The sequence below is a fragment of the Humulus lupulus genome, chromosome 1, assembly GCF_963169125.1.
Source record: "Humulus lupulus chromosome 1, drHumLupu1.1, whole genome shotgun sequence".
Lineage (NCBI taxonomy): Eukaryota > Viridiplantae > Streptophyta > Magnoliopsida > Rosales > Cannabaceae > Humulus > Humulus lupulus.
The window spans coordinates 14,634,720-14,651,574 of record NC_084793.1 but is presented as its reverse complement, the minus strand read 5'-3'; the positions used below and the strand labels follow the sequence as shown (position 1 = coordinate 14,651,574).

The following is a 16,855-nucleotide window of genomic DNA, read 5'->3' as shown; positions in this document are numbered from 1 at the left end:
ATAAAAATACTCAAATGCTAAGGGTGTGATTGGTGGTTGATTTGGAAATGATTTTATGATTTTGAAAACTTAAAATTTGTGGGACCTACCAAAATATTTGATTGGTAGATTGTTTTTTAAAACTATATCATAATCAGAATTCTAATTTTGTGTTGTAATTTAGAAAACAACAATTTTGCGTTTTCTCTGTTTTGTGATTTTTTCTCCAAAAACTTGAAATCAAAATAAGTTGTTATCCAAGCTATGCCAACTTATCTAATGTCATGCTTCCGTATACCAGAAGGTTTGTGCCAATAAATTGAAAGAATACAAGCCCGATATTGGTGGGGCTCTACTACTGAACAAAAGAAAATTCATTGGCGCGCTTGGCATAAAATGTGTAGACCAAAATGTGAGGGAGGATTGGGATTCCGTGGTTTTATTCAGTATAATCAGGCACTTCTGGCAAAACAGGCTTGGCGATTACTAATAAACCCTACATCCCTTCTTGCAAAAGTACTCAAGGCAAGATACTATCAACATACAAGTATATTGGAGGCTAGAGAAGGTCATTATCCTTCAATAACGTGGAGAAGTATCATCTGGGGTAGGGACCTTTTACGAAGAGGATTGCGACGACGTAAAGGAAATGGAAAAGAAACTTTGGCCTTTAGTGATCCATGGATCCCAAGACCTCCATCTTTTCTCCCAAGTATAATTGATATATCTGATCCCCTTAGAGTACATGATCTCTTTGAAACTCCTGGTTCGTGGAACATGATACGAGTCCAACAATTTTGTAATGCTGCTGATGCCCAGAACATCTTAACCATACCTCTAACTCAATTTGATCATCCAGATTCGTGGCTCTGGCACTATACAAATCATGGGAACTATACTGTCAAAAGTGGGTATAATCTAGCCTTAGCTATGGACACTGCACTGCCGTCTTCATCTGTTACATTAATAGCAATGTGGTGGAAGTCTTTTTGGGGAATCAAAATACCACGTAAAATTCTACATTTTGCTTGGAGAGGCTACCATGAAATTTTGCCCACTCTTAAAGGTTTAAATCGACAAAATATCTCTAAACACAGTGTTTGCCCATTATGTGGTTTTGGAGAGGATTCTAATGCACATGCTGTCTTTTGGTGTCCTTCCTCTAAAGAAATATGAGATCGGTGGGATTACCCTTTCATGTCAGATAGGAAAGAGGACATTTCCTTTAAGGAGATACTACTCTATGCCTCTGAAATTTTGGAAAAATAAAACTTTCAAAAAATGCTCATCATAGCTTGGGCAATTTGGTTTGAGAGGAATAAAAGAACCCATGGACATCCAACAAGACAAGGACAACAAGTGTTTGAATGGGTAACCCGATATTGGGAGTCGATAAGAATTACACAGATAACGACGGAGCAACCCATACAAAATGCAACATCTACAAATCAAAGAAGAGAAGATTTGGGGAATCAATCCAAAATCTTATCTGTTGATGCTGCATTATCTAACCAGACAGAAACGATAGGATTTGGAGCAATCATCCTCTCCCCAGAGAAGGAAGTTATTGCAGCTTTATCTAAGCCCTTAAAAGGTAAGTGTCGTTGTTCTTTAAGTTAAAACTTACTACAAAATCTCAAAATTATCTGATAAGAGGCATTCATATAAGTGAGCAAAAAAGGTAAATGGTTATATCGATCTTTGAAAACTTAACCAAAGGGATTCATCCCTTTGGTTAAGGTTATCTTATTGTTCTTGAGGGAGGTTTGTTTATAGTCTTTTCAATTCCTATGAAATCTCTTAGTTTTGTTTTTGTCTAAGATCTCTTATGAATTATTTTGCAGGAATGTTGTCAGCCTTTCAAGCAGAAGCTATAGCACTGTTGGTCGCACTCAATTGGGCTCAAAGGCTTGGAATTCAGCTGGATGTTATCTTTTCTGATTCCCTTTCTCTTGTTTTGGCTTTAAATAATAACATAACTTATCAAAATGAACTGGGGATTATTTTTTCAGATATTAAAACTTTATTGTCTAATTTTCCGGGGGTAACTCTGTCACATGTTGGTCGAAAGTTTAATAATTTGGCCCATGGTTTGGCAAAGCATGCCCTTAGGCTAGACAATGAGTTTTGTTGGTTGGAGGAAACCCCCCCTCCAATTTGTACTCTTCTTCCGTTACATTCTGAATAGTTATAAAATCTATTCCCGACAAAAAAAAAATAATAAAATAAAATAAGGATTTGTTTGTTCTCTCTAATCCTATCATTTGTATCATTGCTTATATTTTTTTTTTTTTTTTTGCCAATTTTTATGACTTGAGTATGTTCCCACTAGTAATAAGGTGTTTATGGAACATTTTATGACATTTATGCACAATTCAAAAATAAGCTGTGCTAGTATTTTTATAGATGACAATGCAATATTGTTATAAATTTAATCAATAATTATTATTAAATTTTAATTTATCAATATAATTAAATTTTACTTAATTAAATCTATTGATAAATCAAAATTTAATATTATACAGCCTATATATATAAAATATATAAAATTAAAATAATATTCAAATTCAGCTGTTCCAATCACATATTCAGTTTCTGTTATATTTTCATATTTAATACCAATCACATATTCATTTTTTTAAAACTCAAAAACAGTTTACTGACATTGAACCAATCACATTTTCAGAAACATGATTTTAGTTACTAAATTCAGATTTTCATTTTAGAATCTCACTTTTAAAAAATACAGTTTTCTAATCGCGAACCAATCAGACCTACCCCAAAAGTTGTCAACTATGGCCCCACATATTATTATTTAATATATTATTTTGTAATTATAAATATTGTCACACTAAATTTTTTAAATCCATATATTAATATAAATAAATATTACATCAAATTTAAATTAGAGGAAATTTAAAGGAGCTTATAAAATGACATAATCATAATTAATCAATCTAACATAATTAAAAAAAATGCTAATTAAAATGATTTCCAAATTTTGACCATATGTGTTATACCAAGTCCGCCTGAAAATTGCGATGAATGTTTCTATCACGAATTTCAGCATTTCTTTGAAGCATTGTCGGGAAGTCAGAAATAGGTCCATGCAATACTTCAACCATTAGGGTGTTGGCGGGGCCGTCATCATAATTAAAATCAAACAAACTCTCATATGCATCTTTTTCATCCTCGACAATAATGTTGTGCAATATGATGCATGCATACATAATATCTTTAAGAACATCTCTTTGCCAAAAACGTGCTGGTCCTCGTACAATAGCAAAACGAGATTGAAGTACTCCGAATGCTCGCTCAACATCTTTGCGTACTGCTTCTTGGCATCGGGCAAATAATTTTCTTTTATCTCCTTGAGGCAGTGGGATAGTTTTAACAAATGTACCCCACTCTGGATAGATACCATCTGCTAGATAGTACCCCTTGTTGTATTGTGTGCCATTTATCATAAACTCAACTCTCGAAGCTTGCCCTTGTAAGATATCAGTGAATATTGGGGATTGATTTAACAAGTTGAGATCATTATTGGATCCTGGAACACCAAAAAATGAATGCCATATCCAAAGATCTTGTGACGCAAATGCTTCGAGCATGATTGTTTGTCTGCCGTGATCACCTCGAGTGAATTGACATTTCCATGCAACTGTGCAATTTTTCCATTCCCAGTGCATACAATCAATGCTTCCCAACATGCCTGGAAAACCACGCACCTCCCCCATTTGAAGTAAGCGACGAATGTCCCCAGCATTGGGCCGTCTTAAATATTCGATCCCAAAAATATCATTCACTCCTCGAACAAAATTGACTAGACATTCAATAGCAGTAGTTTCACCAATTCGAACATACCCATCAACATAATCGGCAGGCGCTCCATATGCCAACATTCGCATAGCAGCGGTGCACTTCTGTAATGGCGAAAGCCCCCTTCTACCGACTGCATCAAACCTCGTATGGAAATACTCTGAATGATTTTCTAGATCTTGCAATATGCGTAGGAATACATGTCTACGCATTCTAAATCTTCTTCGAAATTGATATTCTGTATACACTGGTTCATCAGAAAAGTAGTCACCAAACAAACGTTGGTGTCCTTCTACATGACCCCTATCAATGTGGGCTCTCTTTCTTCCTTGTCTTGTTGAGATACCCCCATCCATGAGCGCTTTGAAATATTGATCATCATGATCGTCAGTACACTCTACAATTATGATATCCTCTAGACTCATATTGTTGTATGGATTCGGAGAATTTGGCGAATCCATTGTTGAACTTAGAGTATATGATATTTGGGAATGAAAGATGAATGAAAGAGTAAAATGAAGGATTGAATGGAGAGTTGAGTAAAATGAATATTGAAATTTGGTATTTATAGACATGGTGGCCGTTAAAATATAGTCGTTAAAATGTAGTCGTTAAAATATAGTCGTTAAATGTAGCCGTTAAAATGCAGCCGTTAAAATGCAGCCGCTAAAATATAACCGTTAAAATGTAGCCATTAAAATATAGCCGTTGAAATGTAGCCGTTAAAATATAGCCGTTAAAATGTAACCGTTGAAATATAGCCATTAAAATGTAGCCGTTAAAATATAGCCGTTGAAATGTAGCCATTAAAATATAGCCGTTAAAATGTAGCCGTTAAAATATAGCCGTTGAAATGTAGCCGTTAAAATATAGCTGTTAAAATGTAACCGTTAAAATATAGTCGTTGAAATGTAGTCGTTAACATATAGTCGTTAAAATGTAGCTATTAAAATATAGTCGTTAAAATGTAGCCGTTAACATAAAGGATAATTTATTTAAATAAAATAAAATACATAACAATGCGGTTGATAAAAATACATAGCAATTACAACTTCAGGATATTATTCTTAATATAAGTACACACGTTTTCATGATCTTTCTTTTGTTCAGGAGTCATATGCGACGTGTCCATGATGAGATAATCCATGTATTTTGTCATCCTATTATCTTCTGCATTTTTCTCCTTTATCGCCACCAATTTCTCCAATGCATATGCTTTCTGTTCACTAATCTCTATAAATCTAGCATGTGTGTCTTTTTTTTCCTTCCCTTTTCTCTTTGCTGCCTTTTGGCCAGTAGGGTGCACTTCACGTACTTCATCATCACTGATGTCTGCATTGGAAGAAGAAGTAAATGCCCCTGTATCTGACACCTTTGTTCTCTTACCACATTTTGGTTGGTACATTGTATTCCATTTCGGCTCATCCTTTAGCAATCTCCAACAGTCCACAAGCAAAAAATTTGAGTAGTTATTTTCAGATTTGTACAATTGATGTGCATTCTCAAGAATTTGCTCATCAGACCAACCACTGTGATGTGCTTGTTGTACTCGTTTATAACACTCATTGAAACACCCCACCTTTTGATTCATCTTGTTCCAATGATCTTTGCATTGCCTTCCAGTTCTTGCTTGCTCGCCTTTTTGGTTGGTGTTGTAGTATTCTGCAATCCGAGCCCAGAAATGTGTAGAAGTTTGGTCATTCCCCACAATGGCATCCTTAGATGTATTAATGTAACGCCCCAAACCCCAGGGACCGTTACGGTGTGCCTTGTAAATAGTGCTAAACTCGCTAACCGAGTCATTTGGCCAAAATCGTGAACTAAGTATGATTAGCGGTTTAGGGATTAAAAACTTTGGTTAAGATGTAACGTTTCACTAGAACATTTAATTTATACATTGGGATCTCGAAAATAAAGTTTCAGAGTCTATTACAGAAAACATTTACAACAGGCCGTTCTAAGCGGCAAAACAGGGTTCAACCCTAGTTCCACTTTAAACCTCGGCCGTGGCGGACGAGCAGCTGCATATGTACACGTCATCACCTAAGCTCTTCAACTCAAGGATGGTCCAGCTTCCTCTTGCCTTTACCTGCACCACGCAGCACCCGTGAGCCAAAGCCCAGCAAGAAAACACAATAGAGCATGATATAATATCAACAACGATCATAATAACCATTCGGGACTGTCAGTCCAAGCCAATAGGTGACAATAGCCAAAAGTCACAATAATGAGCATCGCTCCCTCTAGCCATGTGACGATAGGGTCACCAGGGCTTAACCGATAAGTGATTCTTTCTTAAGTTTGATTAGGACAGGTGCAAGGTAATTAGTCACCAACATAACCTTCCTCACGACTCTAGAGTCGAAACTATGGACAACGTCCCTTAGCCATGTGACAAACGGTCACCGGGGTCATATACCTTGGCTGAAACCATCTGGTCTTAGACCAGGCAAGCGCTTATAGTTCTCATTGACCTTCTGGTCGGTCCAGCATTAATACCCCATATGAGTCATTCAATGCCGACCTCGATTAGATCTAATCTTTATTTGGCCCGGCGTTCACAACGCACTGCCACCTCTGACCCTTGGGTCGGTAAAACACGACCAATGCTCAGCCCGTGGTGAACTTAACTAATAAGTCACAGCTTCACAGACGGATCTGACACCATTGTCGATTCTGACTAACAAGTCAGCGCCATACACAAGTAAGCCATGCCACCAAACATATATCACATGTCCAATATCCATAAACAAGGTATTCAGCATGCTTACTTAACAGATATTAGTACAATTAGGACTATGCATTAACACAGAGGCTCAAGCTCTGAACGATATCACACCCAGTATACAAAGCATGTCCTAATCACATGTTTCTTATGCATCATATGCAATATATTCAACAATCCAACATGCACCAATAACAGCCATGCATGTCACGTTTAATAGTCAACCAACATGCACCGAGAATAGCCATGCATGTCACACATAATAATCAACCGACATGCATCAATAACAACCACGCATGTCATACTCAGTAATCAACCAACATGCATCATAATAGCCATGCATGTCACATATACACAGGGTGCAGTTTTCTTACCTCAAAGTCGAGCTAGAACGATTTAAAAAACGACCCTTGAGAACGATCAACTTTTAGTCCTTTAGCGGTCACCTAGCCATAACCAAATATAAGGTATCATCAATAAAAATGATCAACATAGGTTCCCAAACCAATCCCCACTTAACCGGGTACTAAGATCAACCCCGAGGCCTTAAGCTAGCATCCCTAGGCCAAAAACCCATTTTTGGCCAAATCTGCCTTGATGGGCCGCGGCTCACCATAGCCATGCCGCGGCTCACCCCCTGACAGAGGCATAATTCCTCCCAGAAACACACTCAGGCCGCGGCACACCATAGAAAGGCCGCAACACATTACGCAAACCAGCAACAGTCAGATTTTTCTCCCCTGCGTTTTCTTCGAAACCAACCCTTCAAACTTGTCCCAAACCCCAACCTAACACCCAATTTAACCACCAAACATCCTCTACAACTCACCCTCATCAAAACCCAAAGTAAACATCACCCAAACCTCCATTAATTCAAACTTTCCACAAGTGATACACAAGTTAAAAACTAAAACTCAAAACAGAGTATGAACCAGAAACTAATGGTTGAAGCTTACCTCAAACACGATTTGAATCCTCTTTAATGGTCGAACTCAAGCTAAACCTCCCCAAGCTTGACTCTCTAGCTTGCTTCCTCAAGATAGGCTCTCAAAACCTAAAGAAGAGGGTGAAGGAGGACTTGTACGGGAAGGAAGGGAGAAAGAGAGGATAGGCTCTGTTTTAACTCTGTATTTTCTACAGCCTTCATGTCATATATATCCTTAGGGTCAAAAGACCATAATGCCCCTAAGCCAAATAAACCCCTCTAAAAGCTTCCAAGGGTAAAACCGTCCTTTCCCGCCTATCTCGTTAATTATAATTAACGCTCTCCAATTCCCGCTATTCTCAATATTCCCAAATACCAATAAATCATATCCGATTACCCTTTAATTCCCAGTAATACTCTAGTCATCAAAATGACCCCGAGACTCACCCCGAGCCCCGAACTTTAACCCGTTATGACTAGACCGAACACTTACATCTCATGATCGTCTCATGTCGATTAGCTCGAACCAATCCACCTTATAATGTGGCTATATTAATTAATCACAATCATGCACCCAAAATATACAATTACGCCCACAATGGCCAAATTACCAAAATACCCTCACAATAATAAATCCTCCCATATGCATGCATTCACCATCATATAATAATATAATTCACGTAAATATGCATATAATCATTAAATACTATAATAAATCAATTATGGCCCTCCCGGCCTCCTAATCAAGGTCCCAAACCTTATTAGGAAATTTGGGGCATTACAATTAAGCCATCCACTTATCAGTAGTATAGTGGCTTCCTTGCTCCATTTGACTTTACATTTATGCCTTGATTCATCTTCATTGTGTAGAACTACATTTTCCAACCCTTCAACACTATGTTCAGGTTGGGTTTCAGAGATAAATGTCGATGATGTTTCACGATTCAAATTAATACTAGACTTTTCCATACTTGGCCTATAATTTCTTGAAACCATTTGGGGTTGGTGTAGGGAAGGCATATGAAAGGCATATGGTAGTGAATTTGTTGGTGTGAAGAATGGAGCTTGTTGGGGTGTCTCAATAGAGCCAAAATTTTGGTGAGGGTAAGAGGACATGGGATAATTTTGAGAATTTGGAAAACTTTGGTTAAATTGACAATATTGAAAATTTGGATTTTGAGGATTAGTAGAGGAAGTATTTTGAAAATTTTGATTGAAATGAGAATATTGAAAATTTGGATTTTGAGGATTGGTATATGGAGAAAATGATGAATTTTGAAAATTTAGATTTTGGGAGTTGGTATTTGGAAAATTTTGAGAATTTTGGGAATTCATTGGTAAGAAAAGAAATTTTGTGATATTGATAATTTGGAAGAATGTATGTAATGGTGTGAAAATTGAATGAAATAAATGAGTATTTATAGAAAAAATAATAATAAAAAAATCATGTCACCAACAGTAATTAAAAAACAGTAATAAAAAAACGGTAACAAATTTTATATATGTAAACTGTTATATATATATGTAAAATGTTTTATTAATATATATATACAATTTAAAAAAAAAAAAAAAAAAGCACTGTTGCCTCACAGTGGCAACGGTGCCTTAATTTTCTTAAAGCATTCAACCCCTTCAACGGTGAAAGTCATGCCTGTCAAAAATTGGTCAACAAGCAATCATGTGAGCTACTTGCGTTGAGGCTGCTCTAAAAAGGAAGTTCTTCTCCCTTTTTCTTTCATTTTCTCAGTATCTTTTTTCAATTTATTCTTCTCTCTTCGTAGATTACTATGACAACGCTCAGGAATGTTCATAAAACCGCCCACACCACACCACAATTTACGATTTAGAATCTTTCGTGGTGCGATTGCAGTTTGTATTTTTGCCAAACCGCGTGGCACAGTACGGTTTGTGGTTTTAAATTTTATAAATGCGGTTCAAACCACACCGCATCGCATCATTATATATATTAACTTTTTTATATTTTTTTTTCTTTTTTACCACATTTTAAATTAATGCATAAATATTTATATATTAAAATATACACAATATCTAGAAAAATATATAATGTTTTATAATATGTTAACACATATTCTACTTCAATCTAAAGATATTCCTCATTAACTAAAATCTTTACTTCTATATCACATTTTTTCTTTGTTATATTTTTATTGTTTTGCTAAAATTTTATTAGTTTGTTGTACATTTAATTATTTTGTCAAACACTATGGTTATGAGATTTATTATGAATATTTATTAATTATAATGTTTAATTGTTAAATTATTTAGCGATAGGTATAAACCGCCCACATCGCACCGCACCACACTGCATTTTTGCGATGCAGTTTGATGCCTATGCGATGCGGGTTGCGGTTTGGAAAATTGCTCAAACCGCAAATGCGATGCGGTCTAAAAAATTAGAGAAAAACCGTACCACGAAAATCCCTAACGCTCAGCCACCAACCACCACACATGTTGTCCCACGAGGAAGCCCATCGGCCGACAACCTCAATGTTGAAGTCTCACTGCATTCAACATCTCAGTCGCCTGCACGCGTCGGTTAAAGCTCGCGCCACCACCGAGCTTATGAAGTTTCCAACGAGCTCTAGCCACCCCAAGTTCGAAGGGTGGTACTATTAGAACGAGCTCCTCAAGAAGAACAAAATATGACCATCTATTTTGTCACTGTTCTCTGACGAGTTTGTAGGTATACCTACCACTTTAGATGTGTTTTCCAACGACCATGTTCGTTGTTTCAACTCAAAGGTAGTATAAATGCAATCTACACTTAAAAAGGTCATTTTGGTGTATAACAAGCGTAGTTTCTTTATTGTTGTTAGAGAATATGATTTGAAGGATAAGAATTATTGGTGTGATTGTTATACTTTAAAGTAATTTTTTAGTTGTGTTTATATTTAGTTAACCAATAAATATTCAAGAGTAAATATAATTTAAAGCAGCCAAACTAATGAGTTACTAAAAATCATGTTATTATTTTTCATTTAAAAATTATCATATAGTATCATGAACAAGATACTTTTAAAGAGTAATTTCAAAAGATATTTAAAATGATTTATAAAGTAACTAAAATATAACTTAAAAATCCAAAAATTAAAGTTACTAAAAAGTAATTATAATTATAATCTCTCAAAATGATAACTACAATAATAAGCCACCAAAAAGTAACATGATAACAAGTTACTATGATATAACTTAAAAATTAAATAAAATGTCTTTTCTTCCTCCTCTCGGTGAGAGTTATGGTGTCTCAAAAGTTCGTGGTGGAGGGCATGAACCTGAAGTGTGGTGTCTCAAAGGTTCGTGGTCGTGGTGTTCACGGGGTGGAGAGTAATTGGTGTTTCTCCGGGCATGCATCCTTACTCAAGCATTTTCAAATATGCTCCTCAACTCAATCATTGTATAGTTATTTGGTGGTAAATCTCATAGGTCGGTGGGGATTAAATAATAAAAACCATTATTTATTTTTTAATGTTTTGCTTTATTTCTTGTCTTTAGTTTAGTTAATAATGTCTCCCTATTGTGGGTATTTGTAAACCACTTTGTTTGGTGGTATCTTTGTGCCTACTATCTTTGATGGTATGTTGATTCTATCGCTTTGTCAAGACGACCCTTATCATTGCTTTACGTTGAGGGAATCTAGTGGCCCATTTCATTGACAAAGCTTAGACTTTGAGATGCTTTTATATTATAGATGAGTCTGCATCTATGTCGTTGGATGATAATCAGTGATTGTAATACCCTTTAGGTAGATGAAGATTTGCTTCTTAATATGTAGAATCATTCCTTAAAAAAAATAAAAATGAAATCATATTTTTAAAAGTAACCCATCGATATCTTAAATAATTTAAAAAATTAATTAAAGATTCCAAAATTAAAAAGAAATTTGAAGCTTCAAAAGGTCTATTTCTTTGTGTGCTAGGTTGGTAGAAGCCACTATATTAGGAGTGGGATTTGTTATGAGGTGAATGATTTTCATTTTGGTTATTATTATTTTTTTAATTATTTTTATTTTATTTATTATCTATTTGTTGATTTTGTATTTATTTTTTATACCCACATTTTTCTGTAATTATCCTATAAAAAATATACCATTATAAAAATAATATTATTAATAAGTCATGATTGGGGTAAGAGTTTACTACATGAAGGAAAATACATTATTCATTATACCAGAATTGGTATCCAAATCAAGAATACTATTTATACTAATCTAATAATTTTAAACTCTTATCCAATATAATTTAATTGAAAACTTAATTTTTTTGCCAAAACGATGCCAATGCGATGATTTTTCGATGCAATCATGAAAAGTTAATTTTTTTGGCCAAAATAATGCAAATGCGATGCTTTTTTGATGCTCTGTGCTGAAATTTGACGAAAATTTTGGTGAGGCATAACTTTTTGCTTAGATGTCAGTTTTAGTTTTTTTTTTTAATCTTAGTATTTTTTCGAGACCTACACGTTTAGAAGTTTTAAAACCTTAAATTTTTTATGTAGAACACAAAAATTAATCATAGATGTTTTAATGGATGCTTCAATGGTTGTGGGTTTCTTTTTTTATCTTTGTTTTTGGATGGCCAGGAGTAGAGAGAATGAGAAATGAGAGAAATAGAGACGATTTGTGTGAGAGAGAGAGAGAGAGAGAGATGAGCTTCTGGCCGTGGGGAGGTGGTGGCTGTGGGGTGGGGCTGCCATGGTAGAGAGAGATAGTTTAAGAGAGAGAGGGGAGTTTAGAGTTTAATGAAATGAGCATTATTGTCAAAATTTTACAAAATGACATATATTTGGGATGCCTATTAAATTTGTCATATGAGTGAAATATGGCATACTATTTAAACATATACCTTGAAATTCATATTTTAATATGATATGACCTAAATATAAGCTAACCAAGCCATTGATGAGTAATACCACCCATATTAAATATCAAATTAATATTACCATATAGATAGGTGAATTCGCCTTTATTAGATCTAAAACTTTGGTGGTGTTAGTGAACTTGTTGTGTATTTTTAAACAATGCAAGTGCATGCTATCACAACTAGTAATAAAGTGAAAGTAAAGTATCGATCCAACAAATAATTTATCATTAAAATTTGTTAAGTACTAAAATTTTGTCTTCTTGTTTTTATAAAAAAAAAAAATAGAATTAAAAATAAAAGAAAATTGAACTACGCAATATAAAAATAACAATTAGCCAAATTTTGGAGAAACCTAGGATTACAATTTTCCTTCAATATTTCATTTAAACACAATTATTTTCGCTTAATTTTATCTATCAATGCAAATTATCAATCAAGAAACCATATTAATTCACAAGCCTCTCCTGATGGTCGTGCAAAAATATTTTATTTCATTAACTATCTATATTCCTATGATAATCAAATTAGAATAAAAATCACTAAGGACAAGTTCTCAAAATGGTTATGCATGCCACATAGGTATATTCCTATCCTATGTGAAACTCACAGATTTTACTCAGTGATCATACATCATTCTATCCAATGCCAACACAAAATTCCAATTTTCAAGTTCATTAAGGTTCCCTAATCAATCTAATTAGTGATCAAGTAATTAGAAGCATTAAGGATAGAATAGATGAATAATTCAGCAATGATTTCAGAATTTAGACCAAACAAATAGTTCAAACTACATATTGAATTAGCTCATGTAAAACTAGTGTAAATCATGCAAAATATCATAAACAAATTCATCATCATGGGGTTTCCAGTCAAAAACAAAAGGAAAAGAATTTAAGAGATTAAAACTCTTGGTAGAAACTCCTCAAATCTTCAAAGCTTTGAATCTCTTCTATCTCCTTCTCACTCTAGGCCTTTTGGAATTGTTTCTCTCTCTAAAAGTCTCCCAAAATTAGTGCTCCTCCAAATTTGAAAGAACAATGACCAAAAAGAGTAGTTTCCCGTTTTTTGAATTTTTGTTCAGCGATGCGACACTGACTCTGGCCATCGCAATGTTGAATGCTGATTCTTCACTAAATTCCTTCTTTCTTCCTCAATTCTTCTTGCATTTCTTTTGCTTGCTCGAATGACTCTCAAAACTACAAAACACACTCAAATTAAGTAAAACAAACTATAAAACATTAACAAACAATAAGTTCTAAAGTACTAAATTATAATGTTAACACACTATATCAAATACCCCCAAAATTAAAGGTTTGCTAGTCCCGAGCAAACAAAACTCAAGACAAAGAAAGTAGTTGTCAACAAACATGCCTCAAAGATTGCATAATTTACATGGTTCAAAATCAAACAAATGTTACAAATGTTTCCAAATTATTAAATTATTGTCTTAGTTCATCTCACTTCTTTAAGATTTATGTTATTGCTTTCGGTTTGATGTTTGGTGTATTTGATTTTAACCTTTTTAAGTTTCTAATGTCTTATTGTAATGTTTTAAGTTTGTAGAAATGTTTTATTGTATTTTGTTAGATGTTTCTTCAATTAATTTCAGTGTTAATCTTCATTTTCTTATAAGTATATGTTGACCCTCGATTTGGTCAACGACACATAGTCACAAAAATGATAGAAATTGGAGAACTGAATACAAGAATGTAAACGACACTAGGATTTTATAGTGGTTCAACCCCAGAGATTGGTAATAATCTACGTCCACTTAGCGTTTTATTGATGTAAAAGAATTCCAAAACCTGCGATCAGCGAACAAGGGTTCACTAAGTTTCACAAGCCTTGAAAATAGATACAAGTACTGTGTATAAAATCAATATTTCTCTCTGAATACAAAATATTGTGTATGCCCTAAATGAATCATATAAGTCTTATTTATAGACTCATGAATGTACTTATGGACCTACGGGCCATCTTCAACTGACGCTACAAGTATAACAAAATAATAACATAAATAATGATATTTACATTTAAGTTGATAAATATCTCTAAAATATCTAACTTATAATTGTTTCTAAGCGTTTGTCTCAGTTCCACGAGCAGCTCTAGTCGTATGCCTTGGCACTCCTTTTCATGTTGCTCAAAATATTCCTTGCACCTATTGAGCAACTCAATTTCTTATGATACTTTGGTCGTTGGTCAACCAGACCTTCATTAATAATAACCACGTGTCACTCATATGTTTCTTCAACATGCCACGTCATCATGCAAATATTTTGGAAAACTGTATAAATATTAATTAAAAAATTATACATAGATTTAATTAAATTGTAATTAAGAAAAAAATAATAACACTTTTATACACAATTTAACCCACACAAAATAAACCAATTTCTAAACTTTATTAACATAAATAATAATATATACATATATATTTAAATATTATAAAATATAATATAATAATAATTAAAAAAAGATGTTGTAACTACAGTGTCACTGCATATATGCAGTGTGCAGTGCACTGTAGCAACCACTGCATATATGCCAATTTAATGTTGTTGGGTTGGAGAGAAATTCGAACAGCATCACCAAATATGGTGATGCATTGGAGATGGCCTTAGATTCGACACTTTGATGGTGTCAGCAAACATGCTATAGGGTAAAAACACAACTAGACTCTATGAACAAGGTTAAATCGATTGCAAACATGGCAAAAGTCAATACAATTGTTATCATAATGAAGGTGACAAGAAGCACCATCATTCAAACAAACTAAAAAATAAAGACAAAACAAACAGAAAAAAAAAACTAATAAACAACCAAAAATACAATAAAACCCCAACCTTGGATATGCAGCAAGACTTTTGGAATCACCATTCTAACTAAGTGAAGGCGATCCAACAATGAGATAGCTCTCCCTGCCAATGTTGAAAGAGAATTCAAACCCCAAAATTGAGCACCACACCATCGAACCTAGCCATGAGTGAGCCCCCAACCCTACCATCACCAAAGGAGACCAGGAACCCTCATAACCCGATCCACACTACCTAGCGAAGCCAAGTCACAATTGTCGTCCAAATCTAAGACTATAATGCCCCAAATTTCCTAATAAGGTTTAGGACCTTGATTAGGAGGCCGGGAGGGCCATAATTGATTTATTATGGTATTTAATGATTATATGCATGTTTATGTGAATTATATTATTATATGATGGTGAATACTTGCATGTGGGCTCATATTTTAAATGCAAGAGCATTTTGGTAATTTGGTCATTGGGGTCGTGATTGTGTAATTTTATGCATATGGGTGAATTATAATTGTACCACATTATATGTGGATTGGTTCGAGCCATTCGACATGAGACGATCATGAGATGCAAGTTTTCGGTCTAGTCATAGCAGGTTTTAGTTCGAGGCTCGGGGTGAGTCTCGGGGTCATTTTGATGATTAGAACATTACCGGGAATTAAAGGGTAATGGGGTATGATTTATTGGCATTTGAGAATGTTGAGATTAGCGGGAATCGGAGAGCGTTAATTATAATTAACGGTATAGGTTGGAAATGACGAATTTACCCTTGGGAGTGTTTAGAAGCTTTTAAATTGGCCTAGGGGCATTATGGTCTTTTGACCTTAAGGGTTTATATCAGCTTTGGGGTTTAGAAAGTTGTGGAAACAGAACAAAAACAGAGTCTCATCCTCATCACTTTCTTCTCTCCCGTACATGTTCCTCCCTTCACTTCCCTTTGAATTTTGAGAGGCCAAATTGAGGAGTTAAGCTAGGAGATCAAAGGTGGGAGCTTAGGAACTTGATTCAGCCATGAAAAGGGATTCGAAATCAAGTTTGAGGTAAGTTCCAGCCATGAGTTTCATGGTATACCCTGTTTTTCTATTTAGTTTTCAGTTGAGGATTTTGATGTGTTAGTTGTGAATTAATGGAAGTTCTTGAGTTTGGAAACTTGGGTTTTGATGAGGGAGAGTTATGGGTGATGTTTAGAGGTTAAATTGGGTGTTAGGTTGGTGTTTTGGATTGGTTTGAGGGGCTGGTTCCAAGGGAAAAACGCAGGGGAGTTTGCTGGTGCGTTGCTGGTTTTTGGGCTGATCAGGGTAATGTGCCGCGGCCTGGCTATGGCGTGCCGCGGCCTGAGTGTGTTTTTGGGCAAGATTTTGCCTCTGTCTGAGGGTGAGCTGCGGCCCATCAAGGCAGATTTGGCCAAAAATGGGTTTTTGACTTGGGGATGCTAGCTTAAGGCCTCGGGGTCGATCCCACTACTTGGTTAAGTGTGGATTGATATCCCGGAGGCTAGATATTGGTTTGGGAACCTATGTTGGTCATTTTTATTAATGGTATCCTATATGTTTGGTTATGACTAGGTGACTGCTAAAGGACTAAAAGCTGATCGTTCTCAAAGGTCGTTTCTTTTATTAATTCTCGCTCGAACCCAAGGTAAGAAAACTGCACCCCATATGTGACATGCATGGTTATGATTGATGCATGTTGGATGTTTAAATGTAAACATTGATAGC

General features: G+C 35.0%; 2 protein-coding genes across 2 annotated transcripts; both read right to left on the bottom strand.

Moving 5' to 3' along the window:
• Positions 1-2,993: 2,993 nt before the first annotated feature.
• LOC133785004 (uncharacterized) lies at positions 2,994-4,259 on the bottom strand. Its single transcript, XM_062224279.1, has one exon. It carries the CDS (start codon positions 4,257-4,259, stop codon positions 2,994-2,996), a length of 1,266 nt encoding a protein of 421 aa, XP_062080263.1.
• A 584-nt stretch (positions 4,260-4,843) lies between these two features.
• Positions 4,844-5,389, bottom strand: LOC133784944 (uncharacterized). Its single transcript, XM_062224226.1, has one exon. The coding sequence runs from the start codon at positions 5,387-5,389 to the stop codon at positions 4,844-4,846; it is 546 nt and encodes a 181-aa protein (XP_062080210.1).
• Positions 5,390-16,855: the final 11,466 nt, after the last annotated feature.